Source organism: Bombus vosnesenskii, unplaced genomic scaffold (genome assembly GCF_011952255.1).
Source record: "Bombus vosnesenskii isolate JDL3184/JDL3185 unplaced genomic scaffold, Bvos_JDL3184-5_v1.1 scf7180000013353, whole genome shotgun sequence".
NCBI lineage: Eukaryota > Metazoa > Arthropoda > Insecta > Hymenoptera > Apidae > Bombus > Bombus vosnesenskii.
The window spans coordinates 271,171-293,664 of NW_022882989.1; the positions used below are offsets into that span (position 1 = coordinate 271,171).

Sequence of the window (22,494 nt, forward strand, 5' to 3'; positions counted from 1 at the left end):
TATATGTATATGCACGCACGCTCGTGCATACGCGACATACGTACACGCATTCATCTAATCGGGTTGACATGGAATGCTTTTCTTAATTTACAAGTAAAATAGCATAGAATTAAAAGTAGAATTAAAGTTCGTGCATATACATATTATATTTCTTAATTTTGTTTTGATATACAATTAAATATCTATAATTATATATACTAATTCAATATTTTGAATTATATATATATTATATATATAATTTCAATGTAAGTGTAAATAAGTTTTTGAGGTCCCATAATGTCTATTTTGTAAGATATATGTACACATTAGTTAAAAATTTTCTTTTAATCCTTTTTACATCGTAGTTTTAAATGTTTATCCGTTACGTCATCGTATCCATAAAATAGTCATTATATTTGTTAAATTAACTGATGAAAACTGTCATCACACTGCCTTGTGAATTTTTGGAAGTTTGTATTACACAATGTTATTTTCAAAGATATTTGCTATTACAAAATAGTAGTTGTGATATCTTTACCGTATATTCCATAATGTTCCGCAAATTCCGCGTTCTTAATTAATTTATTTCACACGTTTAAACCATCTTATTGAATTGAAATTCTTGTGCCTCTTTAATTCAGTTCGATTTGATTCAGTTAAAATTTTATAATATATATTAGAAAAAATATACATTATAAAATTTCAATTAAATCTGTAATTGTATATTCAGAGAATTCAATATAAGTTTGTTAATAGCGTTTTTATGTATTTTAAATTGTATATACATTAAATAAGCACACTGTTAGAAGAAACTACAAAAGATTATTAGATACAAAACAGTTTTTTTGCAATACAAATAGTAGTTCCAATTATTTCCGAATTTATAACGTATTTTTAAATTTTGATAACGATAAGTATAAGTACATAATCAATGAAAAATAAAAGAAGAGAAAAGAAAAGAATACCTTTCTTGTGGGGTGAGCGTAATATAATACCTGATAATACCATATAGATGTAAATATAGAATGCATGAATGAAAAGATGCATGAGCTGAAAAGGCGATATAAGAATAGGAAGAGAACGCTGCATAGAGGTCACTTATGTCATTCTGTAATACGGATGCACACGCGTAAATATACGTACAATAAATATATATGTAAGTGTAACACCGATTAACAAACGGTGTCAGTGTGCATGCATGATCAAACAAGGATAAAAGGGACCTCTGTGCAACGTTCCTTTTCTAATTCCATATTACATCCACTTACACAGTAACATACGGTGTAATATAAGCGATAACATATAACTCGCGTACTTTTTATCTCTCTATGTATAAATACTCATGACATTTTTTGTTTCATTGAAGTGAATACTTAAAACTGTTATAAAACTTTATTGGACTCTGATGACCATACACAAAGTTTAAAATTATAAACATATAGATGTTATTAATAATTAACAATTGTTTATGAAGAATGTGTATGATCAAAAATATCTTATTGAAAGAAGAAAACAAAACGAACCAGATAAATAATACCGATTATTATTTTTATTATTATTATCGTTATTTTTTGCATTATTACTAAAATATAACAATTAACGTTTACTTTGTTTGTAATTACTATATGCAAATGAAACAGTACTAAATGCTTCTTTTCTTATAGCGGATGATCACATATTAACATTTTTATGGGCTTTTAAAGTGAAAAATTACATTTATAAACTTGTTTTATAACTTTAACTTTAAAAGATTCTTTCTACTTGTTAAGAATAAATTCGTTTCCTTTTTCAAAAACATATTATTGTCGTATTTAGTGATACGACAAACGACGTAATGTTTCAATAAGCAATTCGACCACTGTGCTTTCATTAAATTGTTTTAATACATCGCTTACACGGCTAATATCCAATATTGTTATCCAAAAGTTATCAAGCTTGTGATTCTTTACCATAGTCTTGATAAAGTTTCGGACTATCTTGTATTGAAGAAGCACTAGTGCTCCTTAAGCTTGGTGGACTGAGATCAGAATTTGTACCGATGGATATAGTTTCTTCTAATGATGTTTGTTTCTTTCGTAATACGGGTGCAATGAAATTCTGACCAGCTGATAGATCTCTTTTTTGCATTTGTGCCTATAAACATTGTTTTCAATTATTTAGATATTTTTAAATACAATAAGGCCAATTGCGCTCAATATATCAAAAAATACAACTGTACTTTAAATTTTGATGTGGATAAAGTAGCACCAGTAACAAGACCTAAAATACTCGCAGCAAGACCACTGAGTTGTACCGCAGCTAATGGTGATAAACCTCTCCTTACCAAACCTAGAGCTAATAGTGCAGCTTGTGCCAAAATCGGTGCGGCTCCAGTAGCACTTGCTGCCGCACCCGCTAATTGACCACCGCCTATGCTTGGTCCATAGGCAAAACATAAGTTATGTCTATCCACCTAGAATACATAATTTTATTATTATAAACATAACATATTTTCAATAATTAATTCAGTTCATTCAATTTTTATATATTATTCTTATATATTACTTATATATTACTAACATAAAATATTCAAATATCATACCAAATGTTTTACTACAAGATATAACAGTCCAAAGGGTGTAATTAATGGACAGGCCAAACTATACACTGTTGTCATAGTAAAGACTAAGAGTAACCAGGCATAATGAGCACCTAGGGGAAATTCCCATAATACTGCCTTTCTAACATGTATTCTTTCAGCTCTACTACGTGCTATACACAATCTGAAGGTATATAAAGCTAGTTCGGGAAACCTGACTAACTCCAATCCACTTCCAAGTAAAGCTGCAGTAATTACGTAATTTACAAATAAAGCACCCTAGAAAAACATAACGATTTTACACGTTTGCATAGATTATACTTGTGTTGTAATTGTAAAATAGATTATATTTCATTAATTTCATTGTACTAGGTACCTGATCAGGTAAAAACACACAGTCCCATCGTCCTGTGTCATTTGCTGCGTTTACCGTCCACTCTAAAAACGCTTGTGCACTGGTTAGACCTAAGCTAGGTAATATAAGAACCATCAGTAATAAAAGAAGTAATGTCTTTGTCATTACTGCTCGATTTAGGCTGCTTCTAGTCCAATGTCTGACTAATGATTCACTTCTTGCTACTAATACTGGCATTAAAGCAGCCACGCTAACTAACAATACAGTTGGAAGAAAAGATGAAACTATTGGACTCAGATTCATAATTTCTCCTGTGATTGGTAGTTTGTTTAAAGCGGTTACTATTACCTGAAAAAATAAAATATGTTTCAACTTATTTTCACTATTTCATCATAACTACTTTAACTACAAATATCTTACAGCTGGTGTAGTAAGAAAAAATAATACAATGCCCAGTGAAAAATTTATTAAAACAGCATTCAGATACCAACATGGCCTTGGTATACTTAAATTTTCCCAGAAGATATCAGATGGCATAGGTGCATAATCCACAACCCATTTCGTACTTGGCAAAGAACATAAGTACTTCCGCATAGCCTTAGCTGCACCAGATGTACCTTATTGTTATAATTATTGTTATGATTATTTAATTATATTATATAATTATTTAATATAATTATTGCTAATGTGTATGTTTACTGTTTGAATAATTTATATAATAATTCATGTAATAATTTAGAATTGATTATTATAGTTGCTTATAAATAAAACTTAACATAATATTATTGTAAATTGGTGACAGTATACTCCCTAATAACTCCCTAATATAAGAAATTATAATAAAGTAGTAATTTACCTAAAGTTACGAAAGCTACTCCAAGAGGCCTGCTTAGTGCCACTTTTTTCTCTTCTTCGACTAATGCAGTCAATCGCATTTCTTCATTTGTATAAAATTCTTGAGCATCAACTTGCTACATAAAAGAATACGGATAGGTTTTATACTGTAACGGTTGTAATAATTTTCTGAAAAAATTACATACATTTTTACAACAACAACCTATCACTTGGCCACATGGATATGGATACATTTTCAATGGCTCCCTTCTTCTTGCATAGTTTTCACAGTATAAACGTGCCTGTTCAGCACAATCTTTTTCTACATTTAATGCAGAAAGCTGTCTGATATCATAAGCCAATGTGACATCTTCCACTGTTAATGTGGGAAATACTTGTCTACAGAGAACCATAATATGAGGAAAGTAGAATAAAGAAAATAATAAATGTTACTATGTTTGTAAACATAAATTTGCATACTTGAAATAATCAATAAGACTTTGTACATCACACTGTTGTTTTGGTATTTCTGTAATTAATAATGTCCTAGCTGCCAATTCACCACCATGTTTAGAATCTCGTACCTATGTAGTAGGTATCTTTTATAGCTTTATCATTTTTTATGTATTTTCATTGCATCTTTTGTCATTGTTATTATTTCAATCAAACTTCAAGCTTTAATGATAGTTTTATAACTTAACTTTATCTATGTTTAATTAATGGAACATACCTTCTTCAAAAAATGTTTCATGACGTATCCACCAATTGGTAAATAGGATAAAATTAAAATTGTATGCACCCAAACCCATGTAGACATTGGGTCCAAGTTTGATATTGTTGTGTGACCAAATGTTGCATCATCACCTTGCATATTACCATGAAAGTTAATTGGTAAAGCAATACATAACGATACAATAACCATTAAGCATGTTAAGATGATCAAATGACGTTCAAATGAAATATACAGTAAACCATCTGGTCCGGCTCGCTTTAATAGTTCCTCATCTCTAAGATCGAAATTATAAAACATTATTTAAAGTTTCACTAAATTGTTTGCTAACACATCAACATTAGATTAAATTATTCAATTGTTACATATTTAATAAATATGCAGCAAATTATTAAATAAGAAATTAATATGTTTATTATACTTACGTAACTTTGAACGCAGTAACAATCCATGATAAGAAACCTCTATCAACTTGTGAAAGTTGAGAATTAACAGAAGTTTCTATGCACAGTGCTTCTGTATCTCTACCCTCGTTATCTCCATAAAATAATTCCATCCATCGTTCATCAGTTTTATTTAATAATGCAAGACGTCCATAGTTCCATGCTTTTTTACGTAATAGACCAAATAAGATAACAAGGAACTGTCAAGATACATCATAATATTAAACGAGAATATTAAACAAATATAATACATATAAAATATATTATCTATATCTAAAAACTTATGTAATTTATAGCAATATAATTCTTCAAAAACAATTTTTACCAAAAATCCAAAAAAATTCAACAATAAATTTTCAGGAATGCCTGCATAAACATCTGTTATTATCGTTGTATTGTGCCTTGGGATTGGAATGCATGTTTCTGAGGATGGAGTTTCACGTAAAGTTGAGCTGTAATTTAAACAATAATAATCTCTTACATGAAATTTGTTCGTAAATGTTTAATTTTAGGCGGGAATCCAATTAGATATATAACAAATACATTTTCCATAATGAAATTTCTACATAGAACATACAAATCTAAATTTGCGAAAATAAAATAATTATATCATTCAATAGTAAATAATTGTGTGCATATGTATTGTATATATACATATTATCTCTGTGTCATAGACAATGATGTTAAAGGGTTAAATACCTCCCAAGTAACAACTGAAATTATAAACTTACGCAATGACAAAGAAGCAATAATAAAATCGAAATACATAAGGAACTATACTTTACTACTTACTGAAAATGTGAGTAATCCATATTCATTGATATATATGTATTTATATATGATTAAATAAATACAAAGATGCATATCAATAAATGTATGTCAATTTGACACATTGTATTAATTCCGTTATGAATAGCAGCAAGTATACAAGTTAACATAACCTAATCTGAATACAATGGTTACATATGGATAATATGTTCCCACTTTGACTCCCACTTTCCTCTTTATCAAGTTTTTCCTTTGTTCATATTGGCTTATATTAATTAGTGGAGATATGTTCTTTTTTATTACAATATTATTCAAATGTCAATAAATTTGATTTGAACTACTTAAATAAGAAACATTTTCAGCAAGTGTTAAATAAATAATTAAAAAGAGAAAAAATAAACTTTTCATAATTAAATATAAAACTTCGTTCTTTTTCTCTTCCTAATGTTTTTAAAGTTATTCGTCTACAATCCTATACATATTCTATACATATGTTCTTATTGACTGACTGAAGTATTATTTCAGCTACAATCTAAGTCCCCTTTTTTATCTATATACCAAAATTTGTATGTACTAATATATTTATGTATTGTAATGTTGAGAAACAATAATTATATATAGATATATGTAGATATAAATTGTTTTATTTTCGATATACATAAATAATTTATATATGTAGTGTAGATATGTAGTGTATGTAGCATATAAATAAATAATTTATTAATAATGACTTTAATAATGACAATTTGTACATAATATTACACACATATACACGTGCGCGCGCAGCATACATATATGATTTAAATTTTTATTATCATTTTTAAAATATTATATAAATGAATATTTATGATCGTTTGTATTGATTGTGTGGCTGTAATTCACCTGATGTGATGCAATCTAAGATCCAAGTTTCTTTTAAACCACCTACACCAATCAGAATTCTTGCTATTTCTGGACATTCTGTAATACAACCACCAGCAGCTTTTATGAGATTTTTTAATACATTACAAGATGGTGTTGTATTTTTTTGAACATATATATATCCACAAGCAGCAAATAATTCTGGAACATACGATCTTCCAAATAGTTGCCTGTCTTTACGATTTTCCTAAAAATTATGTAGTATAAATAAGTATAATATTGTATACAATAATTCTTGCATATACTATATAGTATACATGTACGTTTATGATTGTATATTTTATTTACCAAAGCTGCTTTTGAACAATGCACTATTTCATATTTTTCTGGATTTAACCAAGCTTTATTTTCTAAAGATTTTGAAACCCATTCAAAAGTAACTAACCAACAGCCTCGTATGATACCATGTAATAAGTTTATTGTACGTATACCTGTAGTCACAATATGTGTTGTATTTTTCGTAACGTTTGATTCAATCTTTGCTGAACCAAGAGTTCTAACAACATTTTTAACTATATCCTTATTTCTAAAATAAGATGATTGTAATGAAATATTAAATTAAAAAATACAATTTGTAATCTTATAACTTATGTAGGATGAATATTTCACATACTCATTAGATAAACCAGTTGTAACAATATTTAATTTGTACATTTTTTTTTTTGTAAAATGTACAATAGGTGAATTTTTCAAGAGTTGAAAATCATCTGATGAATTTCTTTCTGGAGTATAAACATTTGCTGTTTTTACTTTGTTAAGATTCTCTTGATTTTTATTTAATCTCCTTAAAATATCTTCATTAACAATTTTCTTAACAACAATTTTTTTACTGATTACTTTCTTTGTCCTTTTTTGTGTTTTCCCATCATGATTTTTATTACTTTTTTTAACAATACATTCCGGATTATTGACATTAACTGTCTTATTAGATTTACTTTTCTTCTTTTTGTGTATTTTTTTAAATATTAAGCATGGAGGTGGTGAGTATTCCTTATCCTCTACTGGCGAAAATGATAATAATTGGGAACGTTCATGTAGTGGTAATAACTTTCTCTTAGATTTTCTATCAAACAATGAATATTTCATATTTTGATCTATTTCTATGTCACATTTACCAGTTGATTCTTTGATAATTGTAGACATTTCCGAGTTACTATGTGACACAGCTATTGTATTACTTACAATGCCATTATATTCACTGTCATGATTATTTTGTAGTATTACATTATTTTGACGCTGTGCCTTATAAATGTTGCTATGTTCGTCATCAAAATTGTTTCTTGTTGCATTCATAGGAAAATCATCAATTGTATTATTATCATTTTGCACTTTATTTAAAATATCTAGTGATGTATACATTTGTAACGAAGTAGTATTTATATTTTCCTGCACAGTTTCAAAACCTATTACAAACATATCTGTTTGTTTATTTTCAGAACTTTCATATTTTTCCTCTTCACAATTCTCCCATCTATATTTATTTCCACATATGTTATTGTCATTTATACAATCAATAGATGTGTTAACATTTAAGGACATTTTCACTGTATTTATATTATCCATTTCAATTAAATCTATGCTTTTGTCACTCCCTTTTATCTTAGAATGCTTATGTTTGCTTACATTTTTCAATGGAGTATCATAAGAAACTGTATTATCTATATCAGAATGAACATCTATTTGTTCAAATGAATCATTACCAGAATCTGTTAGATACGATGCACAACTTAAATTGACTTTCAGAGAACTATGTTGATGTTTGAAGCTATTTCTACCATGTGATATTGCATTAATTCCCTTATTTTTATTTACTTTCATAGTGTGTATGTGCTTCAGGTATTTGTTGTCGATTAAATCTATATGATTTGTAAGCTTTTTTAAAGTGAAGATTTATTATCTGAAATTAAACATCACAAATCGTGTAACATTTTTAATTACAACAAATGAAATATTTATTATAATAGTCAAGATTGCTATTATTAACTAATTTTAACGAAGAATATTTTCAAACTACCGTCAAACATACTATATTTAATACAATATTTAACCTGTTTAAATGCATTGATACTTCTGAAGTTATCTGATATTATACCTATATATGTATTACGATTGTATATACGACTGTGGCATATGTATATATATTTTATATTTAAATTTTAGGACTTTTAGACTATTTGAATAAATGAGAAAAATAAAACTTTCAACATTTCGAAAAATATTAAATAATCGATTTAGTAGTAACAGTTGAAGTAGTTTAGTAATAGTAAATTGAAGATACTACTTCGAAAAATATACTTCACTGTAAGACGTTAAAAGGATTTTCAATTTTGCTAATCGAAACAATATGTTTGGACTTTGTAAATATGTATGTATGAATAATTATACGTATATATAGTGGGTGATAGTGACGCTGTACAGTGTACTGTAGTTAGAGACGTCAGAGTCAGATGTACATTGTACATAAATTGATCACTCGTGGTCCTGTAGGTCTGTTAAACTTTAAACATAGCATTGATTATAATTAATTGAGCAATTGAAAAACATGGAAGCCGCTGATCAATATGTTCATGATGATTATTATCTAGAACTATCTTCAGATCCAATTAGGTTTGAATCAGTCAGCTGTTTGACAAACGTTTTCTTTGATGATTCAAAACAACAGGTTAGAAATGGATTTTCTTCGTTTATGTACAGTCAGTCATGAAAGGATTTGAACATAGTATAATTTTAATTTCTAAGCTCTATATCTTCAGTAAATGTACAAGAACCAACCAACCAATGTATTACGTTATACTATTGCTATTAGTAGAAAAATACTTTTGAGCTATTATTTATTATTGTTTAAATATTAAAAGATACACTGAAAAAGAATAAATTTGCGCTTTTTCAGTATTTTTTTTAATATTTAGACAATAATAAATAATAACTCAAAAGCTTTCCTTCTTCTTGTACAGTGCCAGAATCTTTCTATGATCGATTGTATCTTAGAATGAAATTTGGTCAGTGAATAAAATTTATTTGTGATTTAGGTATTTGCTGTTCGATCTGGAGGTGTGACAGGTGTATTAGTTAAAGGACCAAATCAAAATTTAAGTTTCCGAATGGAAGATAAAGGTCCAGTGATCTCTATCAAATTTTCTCCTGATATGAATATACTGGCGGTGCAACATAATAATTCTTCAGTTGAATTTATAAATTATTCACCAGTAGCTGGACTAGATAACATAGAATATTCGCAATCATGTAAAGGAAAAAATGCAACTATATTGGGATTTGTTTGGACACATGGAAATGAAATATTGTTTGTTACTGATTATGGTGTTGAGTTATTTCAAGTAAAAGAGAAAAAGATTTAAATAAATATTTGTATATAATCTATGATTAGTGTTTACAGTAACATACACAATAATTAAAGGCATTTAATCATTTTAGGTAAATCCTGAAAAACGCAATGTCAGATTTTTGAAATGTTTAAGTTTAGGTGTTAATTGGTTTGTATTTTGTCCGCAAAGTTATTTAGTATTATTATCATCAGGGACAGTGGGAAATCAAATGCAGACATTGCATGTAACACCTGGAAATCTTCATAAATTAACTAAATTCGAGGGTAAGGAACCCACTTGGTATATGAAGAAATATTGTGGTAAATCTAACATTGTTTAGGAATAACCCTAATAAAATCATTTGTCCCTATTAAAATCATTTTAGTGGAAGTTGGTACAGCAAAACCAGGAAAATTAGCCGTCTATGAGAGAGACGTGGCATTGACAGTTTTATATGGGATACCTTGCATTATTTTGCTACGTCATCAACCAGGTACTAATCGTTCTACTGGAGCTGCTTCTGTATATATATATACTGTGCATAAGTATGTCTTTTATAGTCATTAATTGATTTAAAGTTAACTTTATATCTGTTATGTTATATCTTATACTTCTTTTATATTTTTCAAGTAGAATGACAACAATCAAAAGAAGTCATATCTTGAAACTCGATGTTAGTGGTAAATTTGCCATTAATGTTGTAGATAACCTTATTATTGTTCATCATCAAACCACAAAAGTAAGTAAACCAATGCACACTGAAACATGAAATGTATAAGAAATGATAAATATGCATATGCTTCTGTAGACTTCCATGATTTTTGATATTATGTTATCGGGCATAAGCGATGGTACTGTAATGCATCATACTAGCATGGCACCAGCAAAACCAATCAAACCATATTGTTTAAAAGTTCCAGGAACAACCTTGTCAAATGAAACATATCAGCCTTGCCAACTATGTATCCTTAACAAAAATGAGATAGAGACATTGAAATATAAAATAATATTTCTGTTGTTTCTGTATCTTTCATGTATTTCCTTAATAGTAGTGTTCTACCAACAGATTCGCCAAATTGGGTTGTCTTTCAACCAAACATAATAATTGATGCAAAATTAGGTTGCCTCTGGTGCGTAATGACCTGTTTTGTTGCACAATACCTTTTTTTTTCTTCTATATATATACAGTAAAAACCAAATGTAAAAATATTTGTTGTAATACTGTTGACGATTGTGCTTCATATATACGTATAGGTATATTGAATTAAAATTGGAGTCTTTGACGAGACTTATCACAGACAAAGTGTTGCTCGTCGAATTTTTAATGCAACGGACAAATACAAAGTACATTTTGATACACGTATTACAAAATTTTATGATGCAGCTGCCTATAAGTTTAATGGATATGCCAATCATATTCAACAAGTTAAATTCCGTCTATAGGAATTATTTAGAAAATGAAATACAAAATCAGGTAATTATGTAATTTTGTTTTTCTTTGCTTTATTTATTTGCTTTTTATTTATTTAGTTGACTAGTTAATTTATTCTGATTTCTATTGATTATATATAATGCTTATTCAGATGGGTACTCCATTGCAAAATAACGCAAAATGCTTAAGCACGACAACAGAAAATTACAAGTATAAATTACTGCTGGATCAAAGTGATGTATATAGTTATATATTATCGAAATTTCCTGAAAATACCATTGAACCAAAAATGATTGTATGGGTTCTTTTAGAATATATCAGGTATTTTTCTCTCTTCCCCCCCCCCCCCCCCCCCCCATCTCTCTCTCTCTCGTATTAAAAAGCAAAAATTTGCATGTTTTTCTGATCGCTTAGCGTATAATATTATAACTAAATTTTTCTGTGTTATTCATTTTAGATCATTGGCGGAACACAGTATACCCGTACAGCATTATTTACACGAATTAGTTATTACAACATTAGTTCAGCGTAAAGCATACTACCAACTTCACCAGTTACTACAGTATCATGTAGTTGCCGATTCGAAACCTCTTGCGTGCCTATTGCTCTCTTTAGAGAATCTGTATCCAGCTGCTCATCAGCTTGCACTGGATATGCTGAAACGTTTAGGAAATGCTCATGAAGAAATAATCGAAGTTCTTTTATCGAAAGGATACATTTTACCAGCGCTACGGTAAATGTTAAGCATTTTTGTTATACATGTATCCGTAATAAGATAACATACAGCATACAGCACATGAATGACATACAACGTAGTTTATGAGATAAATTAGTCGATCGAAAATCTCGATCTGCAGATCGATTCGTCATTTTGTTATTCACTTGTTCGTTAATTTTAGTTACATTCGATCAGTTGGAATGGTGGATCAGGTGTCTGACAGAAAATTTCTGGAAGCAGCAAAGGCAACTGAGGACGCAACCCTCTTTTATTCGGTTTTCAAATTTTTTAAACAGCGTAATTTATATTTATACAATACTACAGGCTTTACAAAAGGGGAGCGCTATCAGCCTTACATCCAACATTACAAGTATTTATTTGAAGGAATCGATAATGGTTGTAATTCGGACACAAATTCCAATGTTACTACAATTTCATCGTGAGCTTTTGCTCTTTTCTCTGACTGTATTCTTTAAATAATAATACAATTCGATTCTATTGTAATATGAAACAACACCAACTATATATTTAAAAGTTATAATGTGTTACAATTAGAATGTTGTTTAGCTGTTTTCATATTTATTCATTTTATATATTTTCATTTGTAAAATATTTTTGTATTGTACATATATTATACATACACACATACATCCGCGCATATTTAATTATATTTAGATATATAATTATATTAGGAATATAATATCTGTAGTACTTACAACAACTTTTGTGTAACTAATACAGCCTGTTAAAAAATTGTACATGTCGTATTTATATTTCGTGTTTTTTCCAAACACATTTGGTTTCGATATGTGATGATTATTTGTCCTTTAATTGGTGTTGTTTGTATCGTTACGACAATAATTTTCTTTTTAATGCAAAACACGATATGCAATACACGATTCACGGCCACACTTCTGCCGTAATATGCATAGTTAAATTTATATATGTTTCAATTCATGAAAGTAGCCCTCAGGACATTTAATAGAAAAAATATTCTTCTGTTCATTATTCGTCGACATTGCTGAAATATTTAGTAAGTACAACTTTTGCATCCTTGGTGAAAGAATTGAAGCAGGATCACTTAAAAAGATCGACTTGATATAAATATTGAAAGTTTTGTTTTATATACCATACGTAATAGTCCCACGCTTTCCATATACCGATATCGGACTGTTTTGATGGTGTATACACATTTTTAAATTTAACACACATGGTATTCAATATGTAGCGTACGCGCAGTAGTATACGTACTCATGCGTGCGTACACGCATATAAAGACAGAATGATATAAAGTGCTTCAGACAATTTTTGACGAACGGACAATTGTTACACATTTTAAGATGTGAAAATATCAACGTATAAACGGACGGACTGGTTTAAAATAGATAAAAAATATGAATAAATGAAAATCCTTTAGTAGAGGAAAGAGAAGAAGGAGAGTGGGATGAGTTTTGATTGGTCCATTGGTTTTTACTTTTTTCTAAGGATAAAAAAATTAAGGAGAGAAAACGTGAAATATTGTTTTTAAGTACATTATAATTATTAAAACTGGAAAATTTGGTCCTTTTTTTATAATCACTGTATACGACCAAGAGTGGCAAAATCTTTTATCGACATTAGCATATTTTTTGTTGCTATCTTATGAGATGCTATCGCATACGAGATGAGAGTGCTTTTACGTATCGTATCAGATTCGTGCTATTTATTTAATGCGAAAACGAAAATGATCGAACGTACACGATTCGCAGTACATACTATGATATCGTTTCATTAGCGAATCTTGCGACAAGATATACACAAAGAGTTAAACAATTACACGTAAAAGGTGAGTAAAATAGGGAATGGGTGGAGAAAGATAGAGATAGATAAATAGATGGTTACAGTATTGGATAAAATTACAAGACATTTCATACATTTGTACATATATTTCATATATTTAAAAGAAGGGAATATACATACACCCTACATGCTGCATATTATCTCCAAAGTGAGTACACAAAACCAGTTCATATAATATGGTATATGTGCTTATAACATAAGAGTGAGGAAAGAAGTACAAATTTGAGAATTTCTTTTTCTTTTAAATAATATTATAACAAATTCTAATATTATAATTAGATGATGAAATTTCATTTTTGTGTCTGCTCGTAGTCGGATAAAATACTGAAAAAAATCGTCAAATGAAAAATATGCCAGGTATCTTATAATTTTGTCTGACCAAAATTATAATGCAAATTCACATTTCTTTCCCTAATTTTTACGTTGTATATCATATTACGGACTTAAGATTTTATGTCTATACTTTGGAGATAGTATGTAACATTTAGGATGTATAAAGTGTACATTTTCTTCTCTTAAATATACGAAATATTCAAATATGCAAAATGTCTTGTAATCTTGTTCGGCACTGTAGATAGATAGAAGGGGGAGAGAGAGCGCGAGCAAGCGAGAGAGAGAGAGAGAAGTGGAGAGAGGGTGAAAATTACGAGATGTTGCAGTCATCCGTATAAGTGTCTCTAATTTGTTGTTTGGTTTTTCGCGAAGTGCGTCGAATCAAGCTACGACTGCGCGGTTTGCTCTTCGCTTCCTCATTGACAGTGACGACATTTGAACTTTGTGCTGCGACCAGTTGCTGAGAATTGCCAACAGAGCCGGCGCTTCCGGTTCTGCCATGTGGACTTCCAGACCTACCGACTCGATCGCTTCTGTAATACGCGAAATCGATCAAGTAACGATCGAGTACTACATATGTATATGTTGGGAAAGGGTTCGTAACATTATAAAAGCGTTACGCGACGCGTTAAACATAATCTTCTTTACCTTTATTCAACCAGATATCGAGCTACAATTTTTAGTTTGTTTGAAAAATGTTTCAGTAAAGCCGAGGGATACTTAATCTTGGCGTTCCTAACAATACTGCGATTGACAATATATTCAATTTAAAGTAAATGATATTGTAATATTTTCCAAATATAAGGACCGTACGTTTATGTGTTACTTCCAATCTCCTCAACTGTATAGTAACACGAGTGTGTTTTACGTACTTGCACGTATACTATACGGACATGTGGCATAACATATTACATTTTTGGAAATTTGTTGTTTATAATTAGTCAGAAAGTCACGAGTAACGAAAAGAAAGCGATATGTATGCTGCAAAGTTAATCGGCATGTAGAACAGATAAAGTACCGTAATAAGAATGTAAGATAATGACTGAAGGAGAAATGAGAAAAGGTGAGAAACGAAGAGAAAAGAAAGGGGAGAGAAGAAAAAGAGAGAGTACCTGCGCGATCCGTACGCCGAACATCTTCGTCGAAGGGCCGATTCGTCTGACTCGCCAACATGATTCTTTGGCACTATCTTGGATAAAGTGACGAAACATCGGAAAATATCTTTGACATTATAATCGTCCTTAGCTGAACATTCCATTACTTTGGCACGAAGTTTCGGCAATTCACAAAATAACCATTCACTCACGTCTTCGATTGGTACTTCTCTTCGCATCGTTGCAAGATCCACTTTGTTTCCCGCAACGACTATCGGTACTTCCTGCCGCACAGTCAAATGTGGAAACAAGTAAATACGAATAATACTTTATATTCTCCTAAATGATATTCTCACTTTATTAAATTAATATTATTTTCAGTATGGTACCTGAAAATCTGGTCGTTGTTCTCTGACTTCTTCGAAACATCGCTTTACGCATTCGAAGCTTGGTAACGATGTCGTGGCATAAACAAGAAGAAACGCATGTGCCGTAGCTATGCTCAACCTTCTCATAGCTGGAAACTGCAAATCTCCTGAAATCGTATGAAATGCGTTATCTATGTTGGTCCTTATCATTTTTATAATACATATATACGTATGTATTATATATATATATTATATTATATATAATACATATATAACGCAATGCTAGATGGCGAAAGAAGAGAAAACATTTACCAGCGGTATCCAGAAGATCGACTTTGAGAGTGAGCGTACCAAGAACGCATTCCCTCGAATAGAGGTCTTCGACGGTAGGCCTGTACCTTTCGCTGAATCCTTGCCCAAGTAAACGACGTATAATTGCGCTTTTCCCAACACCGGCACCACCTAATACCACCAATCTGATTCTTTCATGATCGGCCATTTTACAAAATTTCTTTAACTTGCTGTAATTTGATTCCGAGATCGCAAATGCGAATACGAATATGAATAGGAATACAATGCGAATGCGAATAAAGTAGATAAATGCTAATTCAAGGAGCCATTGGTAAATGTGTAATATTCTTGTTTCTGCTTGCTTTCCCTTCTCGGCAGTTCTTTTTCGCTTTCTTTTTTTTTGTTTTGAGCAATTTATGCGCCACGTTAGATACGATTTAAATTAATTTCACAATTTTCGTTCGTCTTGACATCGTAAAAGTATGTTTTTTACACAGCATTCCAATCTCATTGTCAGCTAAAAACAAAATTTATATTTTATTCGATCAGCGAAATTGTATTTATTTCATGCAATTAAAATAATTGAAAAAAAAAATAAGACGAATATCGATCGGATGAAACTTGAATAAATACAGAATGTATATTTGAATTCATCGACGATTTAATAGGCACAAAATGTGTGGTATATCATTTATATGAGAAAACATCTAATTTTCGTGTAAATAAGTGTAAGTAAAGCGATACATTTATTGCTGCATAGAAGTTATATTCGATTCACGACGATGCAAACTTGAACAGCAAACAAAAGAGGCATTTTCAACGTCTCGCAAGCTGTATGATCGATCGAAACGCCAGTTTTACCGAGTGCCAGAGAATCAAAACACACATATATATTTCATATACATGTAATATATTATATGAATAAGGATCTGGTTGTGAGCCAAGAAACTGAAACCTACGTATAATATGCTATCAATTGAAACTAATTTTGCGACACTATTTCTCGTTATGTTTGTCAGAGCTAGTCCGAACACGCTGCAATACCTAACAACTTGTTTGCAACTTTTCTTTCCCTCTTATATCAACGAAAAATCTTTGTCATTAGTTATATATATGAAAAATTGGCTTAAATACGTATTATCATATTAAATATTCAGTTAATCAAATCATTTGCATATTTTTGGTGCTTTTTTATGCTTCATGGTTTATCGCTCGTGATCATTGTACGATACTCTGATGTATATCTTTTAATTAATGTAATTTCAACGGAAACTTTTGGTATGAAAAACGTTCCGTTGTTTGAATGATTTCAAAATAAAAACGAAAACATAAAAATGATTAGTGGATTCTCGTTAATAGGCTCAATTCATTCTTATTATTATCTATCAGTACGTTAAAATTAATTAATGTTGCAATCCTAAAAATTGCAAACTGTGCAATTGCAAACAATGTCACTTGTATTTATTCTATATCGTTGAGATGATTTGCGTCTTGCAGTTTATCGGTGTTCAATTATTTATTTATTTATTTATTTATCTTTTAAATTATTTATTATTTAATTATTTTAGATTATCGAAAAGACCATTGACTTTTTCTCTTGAAGCATATGTTTTCCCGTAAGTAGATCAGTTATCGGAATACATATTATTATTTGATGAATTGCAAAATGTTAAACATTCCCAAAATTTTCCAATCGCTAAAAAATCGACGTTGCGCGATGTATACAGAGAGTATAATGCATGCAATGCACCACTGGTATACAATAGTACGTTTACGTATATACATACATCATACGCACACGACATGGGTATGTATGTATGTACCTATACGTATACTCATATGATACAGAATATATGATACATTTATAGATTTAAATGTACATATAATACCGCAAATACTAATGTAAGAAAGTTGTGGCCACATCGTGAAAACTAAGGAACTATAATAAATCAGAGTATAGTATTTTATTTGTCGAGGGTACATCTTGATTTGATCCGAATGCATAACTTGGTTAATCGTAGTTAAGCAGTAGCACCAGGTAAAGTACGAGTGCAAGTATAAAGTATAAATAAGTATATAAGTAAAAGGGGGTGTTGGTTGGTACATAACCGATGCGGTGAGAGGTGGCGTTTCGTATCATCGCGATAGATATTCAAATGGACGACTCCGCTGTGCCGCGTCACGCCTCGCCGTTCGCGAGTTGTTCGTGCACAAACTTTGTAGAGACCAAATGCATCTTATTTCCGTTCGCTACACGCTTACCCTATTTGTTCATCGATTTTCTCCTTGATTCAAGAAGAAACAAATCTCACGAAATTTTGTCGATAAATTAAGGACGATGCATCAAATAGTTTGCGCGGTCTAACCATCTCGTTCTAATCCATTTTCGAAACAAATTCAATTTTATCGCTGTTATCGTTAATAGAGTTATACATGCGAATACTCATTGTCAGCATTTGTCGAGAAAATAATATTTTGAGTCAGAAGTTCATAGCTGCGTCGAAGAACATAACGATCGAATGAACGCTGCAAATCTTCTTTTGCATAAAACGGAGTATACATGCGAATAGAATACCAAGCCGAAATAGTATGTACATATTGTATATCCTTCCAACAATTGATATTTGCATACTACCTTTTATTTTTCCATATTGCCGATTAATGGCAACTTTGAAAAACAAATTCCCATTATGTGTTTATTGAGTTCAGTGTCTGCATTTGCTACGTGTATCGTTACTTGTTCACAACAGAAACGGGAATTAAATACAGATTTGTGACCATTTCGCGTGAGTCGTTTGATTCAAGCGCTAAAAATACACGTGTATAACAGAGATTTAAGGGCATACTCTTCATATATTGGAGTTGATCTGCCGTGAAACGATCAAAGGCAGGATACGCGCGCTGCTAGCCGATCTATTTCTATGCCAAGCGCCCTTCTCTGTTGTCCTATCTCGAACGGTTTAATCTTTCTCTCTTTTTGTTGCTTCCAAAACGGTCCCATTTATTGGAAAAATTGTCGTGTATTGTGTCGAATTTTCTACTCGACCCTTGTTAACATCGATTGGTTTACTCACGACCGGATTTCTGTTTCAAAAGACAAACTATTTCCTTCCCTATTTCTTCCTTTTTTTTCGAGCAATGTATCGAGTAAATGAGTTAAAATCGAAAATAATTTGAAGCACGTATTTTTAGTATATGAATTTACGTTAACATTACGTCTTCTATAAAGGTAACGACGATGCGTGTTAAGGACTCTCAAAAGCCACGAGTTTAGCTTCTACGAGTCGCAGATGTTGTGTTGTAGTTTCGGGTGTCAATAAGGAGCTCGATATTCCCCTAATTGGTCGTTAGGAAATACGCACGTATGACCAATGACCCAATGACGCAGCGACATTATCCGCGGTGTCTCGCAACGCGTATAGTGTGTAGTGACACATAAGGATATCTTACAGTTAGAAGGATCTGTTCATGGGGTGAGGAAAGTAATGAATTTTGTGACAAGACGGCAGGGGTTTTGTGACAAGACTGACGATGGGTTGAATAACTCGGCGCTCGGTACACGGCACTTATTCCAAAATCTCGAAAGAGCAACGTTATTCAGGAAAAATGTCTACGTATACATATGTATGTATGTATGTATGTATATATGTATATGCATATGTATGCAGTTAATGAGTAAAATAGTACAATATTAATGTTTTTGAAATAATTGTTCTAAAGATTACCTTTATCTCCTTTTTTCAATATCAATTCCAGCGCAAGGCAACCGGAAACAATTATCGGCCCTGCATTAATGTCAAAGGTCGATCCTCCGTCCACCGTATGACGTAATAATTAGAACTTGTTTTTTAAAACATTTATTTTATGCACGTCGCCTGTTTCGTGTCGCGTAACGATTTAGGGTTAACGAACACATCGGGTGGTCTCACATTCGATTTTCGATGTAGATGAGCCCACTATTTACTGAACATGATCAGGAATAACCGTGATCCCTTAATAAAGAGGGAAGAACAGGTAAAGTAAAGGAAAGGCACGAAAAAAGTGTGTGTTTGCGAGAAAAAGTGGCAATATGTATATAAAAAAATCACGAATTCTTCTAGAAGGATGGTATTAAAAGCGGCAGGTACGTATAATACACTAACTAATATGATAAACTTTCAAGATTAAGGTTAAGGTTAATATACAGGGTGGTTGGTAACTGGTGGTACAAGCGGAAAGGGGGTGATTCTACGCGAAAAAAGAAGTCGAAAATATAGAATAAAAATTTTTTTTATTTTTTTTTAATTTTTTTAAAAATCTACAGTGAGATCCGTTATAACGAGACGTGATAAAGTGCACGCGTACCGAGCGAAAATTCAAAGTCGATTTTCTCGAAAACAAAGCCTCGAACGAAAAATTTTTATTCTATATTTTCGACTTCTTTTTTCGCGTAGAATCACCCCCTTTCCGCTTGTACCACCAGTTACCAACCACCCTGTATAATTACACATATACTATGTAGATACATACAAGAAAATTAGACATTCCAAACTATGTTTTGTTTTATACATTATTGTTGTTTTGTTGTATATATATATATATATATATCATCGCAAAAGCTACTAATAATTCATCATTTTCTTTGTTTTCTGCAGTTTTTTCTTCTCATTTTACAATTAATTGTTTTTTCCAGCAAATGTATAATATTTATTAAATAAAAAGACAGGTTTTCGTTAACTTTCTTTTGCTGAATGAAAGAAACAACTTAAACTCGAACAACGTTCGGACAATTGAATTTAACTAATTCGAAAACTGATATTTGCTGATTGATAAAGCGAATGAAACATGAGAAATATAGATACGAAAAACAGATTACTTCGCTGTGTTTTCGTCAAGAAAAGAATTCTATACAACCAATCTTTCCCTTTAAAAATTAAATTTATTTTAGTTTTATTATCTCTAAAATATTAGTTGCACTGTTCTACGAACTGGAACGACGCAATTATAATAAGTAATTGTTTTATTCAATTGGAATATCTTGCAACTTAAAATAATGATTATCTAATTTTCTTTTAATCAAGGTTAATTACATTATAATCCCCACTGATTTTTTATGTCATGTAGTTTCTCACAAAAATATCTCAAGTTCAGTTAACTTTGTGTTTTATATTACTCGTATATTGTCTATACGAAACATGCGTACATACTATGTATGCGACTATATTTATATATAATGCACATATAGTTGAAAAAAAACGTACATAACCTTAAAAATCTCTAATTTTTTTATAGGTTCAAAACTCAAACACTTGTTTATATTTTTGAAAAGGAATATATAGAATTAGAAAAAAACACTTTAAAGAGAAAGTACATATATTAAAACAAAATTAAAACGTAACAGTGACGAAATCGTAAAATGATATTAGCCATGTTGAACGATAAAATGTACTAAAATATGGAAAATGGATATATGTAACAGTTTTAAAAAATAAAAGTAAAGATTAGTTATCATTGTATAAATCCAGACGAAGAAACTGAAGAAACATATCTGTTGATGTCCCCTCGATTTATCGCTAAATGCTATGTACATGTATGCATGTATAGGTAATTTAAAAAAAAATTTTTTTTCATTGCATCGGACAATCATAATTTATATGTATTTACATGTATGTTTAACCCCTTAACCTACAACTACGGGCATAACCCGTAGTACGATGATCGGGCCGAACGTAAATATTACGGGCATAGCCCGCAGTAGATGATCGGATCAAACGTAAATATTATGGGCATAGCCCGTAGTACGATGATCGGACCAAACGTAAATATTACGGGCATTCTCGAACGTAAATCGTAGGTTAAGGGGTTGACGTTGCAATGATATTGTAAAAAATCTTTTGGTTCCACTAAATCTCGATCCCTTCTATTTTTCTATTTTTATCAAAGTAGGATAAAATTAATGAATAAAGTGAAAATTAAATACAGAACACATATATATTGCATTCGATCAAACACGTGAATGTGTATACCTGTGCCAAAAATAATCAGTATCGAAGAGTATTATTTGTAAATTATTCGAAAAATATGAAAAACATCACTTACCAGAAGAAAAATATAATCAGCAGTAGATTTTAATCTAAGATGTATAATAGAGTAGATCGTTGGTTAAGCTGTTAGACAACGCGCATGAATACCATAGAAGAAAAACAGATCCAACTCCAACTCCGATTGCTGTCAAGGCGACACTGAACAACCCCCTCACAGCGTTCTGTTATGGTTATGACTTGCGTTAGCTGCCGGGTACTATGAAAATCAACTTCCCTTTAAGGAGCGTGCGCAGCATTATTTATTTTCCGATAATGCGGTCGATTGTGCCTGTATAATGGAACATTCATTTTCTTCCTTTCATTACGGTTTCATACGTGCAATTTGACAAATATAATATAAAGAAGTATAGGAAAATCAATTATTATTAATATTCAATAATATTATTGTATATCACACGCTCTGTA

At 30.8% G+C, this 22,494-nt stretch overlaps 4 protein-coding genes across 6 annotated transcripts; 1 reads left to right on the forward strand and 3 right to left on the reverse strand.

Annotated features, from left to right (window-relative positions):
* Positions 1-454: 454 nt before the first annotated feature.
* On the reverse strand, positions 455-5,977 carry LOC117237024 (CSC1-like protein 2). Its single transcript, XM_033500599.1, has 12 exons — positions 5,712-5,977; positions 5,245-5,371; positions 4,902-5,119; positions 4,477-4,753; positions 4,227-4,330; positions 3,953-4,145; positions 3,769-3,883; positions 3,333-3,529; positions 2,934-3,260; positions 2,561-2,836; positions 2,198-2,431; positions 455-2,112 (listed from the first exon to the last, which is right to left on the reverse strand). Exons 1-12 carry the CDS (start codon positions 5,735-5,737, stop codon positions 1,909-1,911), a joined length of 2,298 nt encoding a protein of 765 aa, XP_033356490.1. The 5' UTR covers positions 5,738-5,977; the 3' UTR covers positions 455-1,908.
* Positions 5,978-6,346: 369 nt separating this feature from the next.
* On the reverse strand, positions 6,347-8,497 carry LOC117237027. The gene is made up of 3 exons (XM_033500606.1): positions 7,222-8,497; positions 6,897-7,134; positions 6,347-6,795 (listed from the first exon to the last, which is right to left on the reverse strand). Exons 1-3 carry the CDS (start codon positions 8,424-8,426, stop codon positions 6,532-6,534), a joined length of 1,707 nt encoding a protein of 568 aa, XP_033356497.1. The 5' UTR covers positions 8,427-8,497; the 3' UTR covers positions 6,347-6,531.
* Positions 8,498-9,053: 556 nt separating this feature from the next.
* LOC117237025 (regulator of MON1-CCZ1 complex) lies at positions 9,054-12,839 on the forward strand. 2 transcript variants are annotated; one of them, XM_033500600.1, is made up of 11 exons: positions 9,054-9,270; positions 9,638-9,943; positions 10,041-10,215; positions 10,317-10,476; positions 10,562-10,670; positions 10,740-10,893; positions 10,998-11,061; positions 11,186-11,405; positions 11,515-11,684; positions 11,821-12,096; positions 12,263-12,839. In XM_033500600.1, exons 1-11 carry the CDS (start codon positions 9,151-9,153, stop codon positions 12,522-12,524), a joined length of 2,016 nt encoding a protein of 671 aa, XP_033356491.1. In that variant the 5' UTR covers positions 9,054-9,150; the 3' UTR covers positions 12,525-12,839. The 2 variants fall into 2 exon arrangements, with proteins under 2 accessions (XP_033356491.1, XP_033356492.1); XM_033500601.1 differs by having other exon boundaries at positions 10,565-10,670.
* A 1,673-nt stretch (positions 12,840-14,512) lies between these two features.
* LOC117237029 (GTP-binding protein Di-Ras2) lies at positions 14,513-22,365 on the reverse strand. 2 transcript variants are annotated; one of them, XM_033500615.1, is made up of 6 exons: positions 22,085-22,365; positions 19,732-19,998; positions 16,028-16,523; positions 15,737-15,882; positions 15,366-15,631; positions 14,513-14,786 (listed from the first exon to the last, which is right to left on the reverse strand). In XM_033500615.1, the coding sequence occupies exons 3-6, from the start codon at positions 16,212-16,214 to the stop codon at positions 14,564-14,566; spliced, it is 822 nt and encodes a 273-aa protein (XP_033356506.1). In that variant the 5' UTR covers positions 16,215-16,523; positions 19,732-19,998; positions 22,085-22,365; the 3' UTR covers positions 14,513-14,563. The 2 variants fall into 2 exon arrangements, with proteins under 2 accessions (XP_033356506.1, XP_033356505.1); XM_033500614.1 differs by lacking the exon at positions 19,732-19,998.
* Positions 22,366-22,494: the final 129 nt, after the last annotated feature.